We start from the raw sequence: 834 nt of genomic DNA, 5'->3' as shown, positions 1-834 counted from the left end.
TAAACTCTCTCTCACACATAAACACACACGCACACCCTCGGATACCTATCATAATAATGATACTAATCAACTGTGTGTGTGTTAGGGAGAAGGAGATACTTGAGGAACAAAGTGTCTGGGATCCCACCACCAACAGAGAGCGAAGGAAGGTGATTTTCACCCAGGAGGAGGAGGAGGATGTCAGCGAAGAAGATGATAGCGAAGGCAGTGACCAGGCTGATGATGAAGATGATGTTGAATGTGAAGAGACGGCAGCAGGTGGTGCTCCACCCCAGAAGAAGCAGAAGCTGGAGGCAGAGACGGGAAGATTAGGAAGCTGTGCTGAGCTGCCGGCGTTTGCAGACAGCGAAGACGAGCTGGAGATGACTGAAGAGGAAGAGGAGGCAGGAACACCCGGAGACTCTGGTCATAGTTCTGAAGAGAATGAAGAATCAGAGGATGAGCTTACTGATGATGATGATGATGATGATGGAGGTGAAGAGCTGGGCAAGCAGCATTCTGAAAAAGAGAGTGAGGAGGAGATGGAGGAGCAGGGTAAATATCCTGGGTCCTTTAGATCTGCTTCAGTTTCCTCCACATGTTCACTGTATTAATGCGTTTCTCTTTGAGCCTTTAGATATCGAGTAGCTGAGAGTTTTCTTTACTGATTTATTTTTTCATTAGGCCCGAGCAGCTAAGCGCTGCGAGAGCCTATTGAAACTGTACTGTTTATTAGGCCCGAGCAGCTAAGCGCTGCGAGAGCCTATTGAAACTGTACTGTTTATTAGGCCCGAGCAGCTAAGCGCTGCGAGAGCCTATTGAAACTGTACTGTTTATTAGGCCCGAGCAGCTAAG

At 48.0% G+C, this 834-nt stretch overlaps 1 protein-coding gene across 3 annotated transcripts in view; it reads left to right on the top strand.

Moving 5' to 3' along the window:
• The window catches only part of LOC106943081 (ribosome biogenesis protein BMS1 homolog), a 17,104-nt gene extending 16,480 nt beyond the window's left edge, over positions 1-624 (top strand). For 2 of the 3 annotated variants that reach the window (XM_015026420.1, XM_015026419.1), the window contains one exon: positions 86-618. In XM_015026420.1, the coding sequence (XP_014881906.1) occupies positions 86-593 (508 nt within the window). In that variant the 3' untranslated portion in view covers positions 594-618. Of the gene's footprint in view, positions 1-85 lie in introns of all 3 variants that reach the window. The other variant, XM_015026417.1, reaches the window with a different exon arrangement.
• The last annotated feature ends 210 nt before the right edge of the window (positions 625-834 follow it).

The sequence above is a fragment of the Poecilia latipinna genome, unplaced genomic scaffold (genome assembly GCF_001443285.1).
Source record: "Poecilia latipinna isolate Pla-1442-1.1 unplaced genomic scaffold, P_latipinna-1.0 Scaffold4851, whole genome shotgun sequence".
Classification (NCBI taxonomy): domain Eukaryota; kingdom Metazoa; phylum Chordata; class Actinopteri; order Cyprinodontiformes; family Poeciliidae; genus Poecilia; species Poecilia latipinna.
Note: the sequence above shows the minus strand (reverse complement) of the source record. Positions and strands in the feature narration are given on the sequence as shown.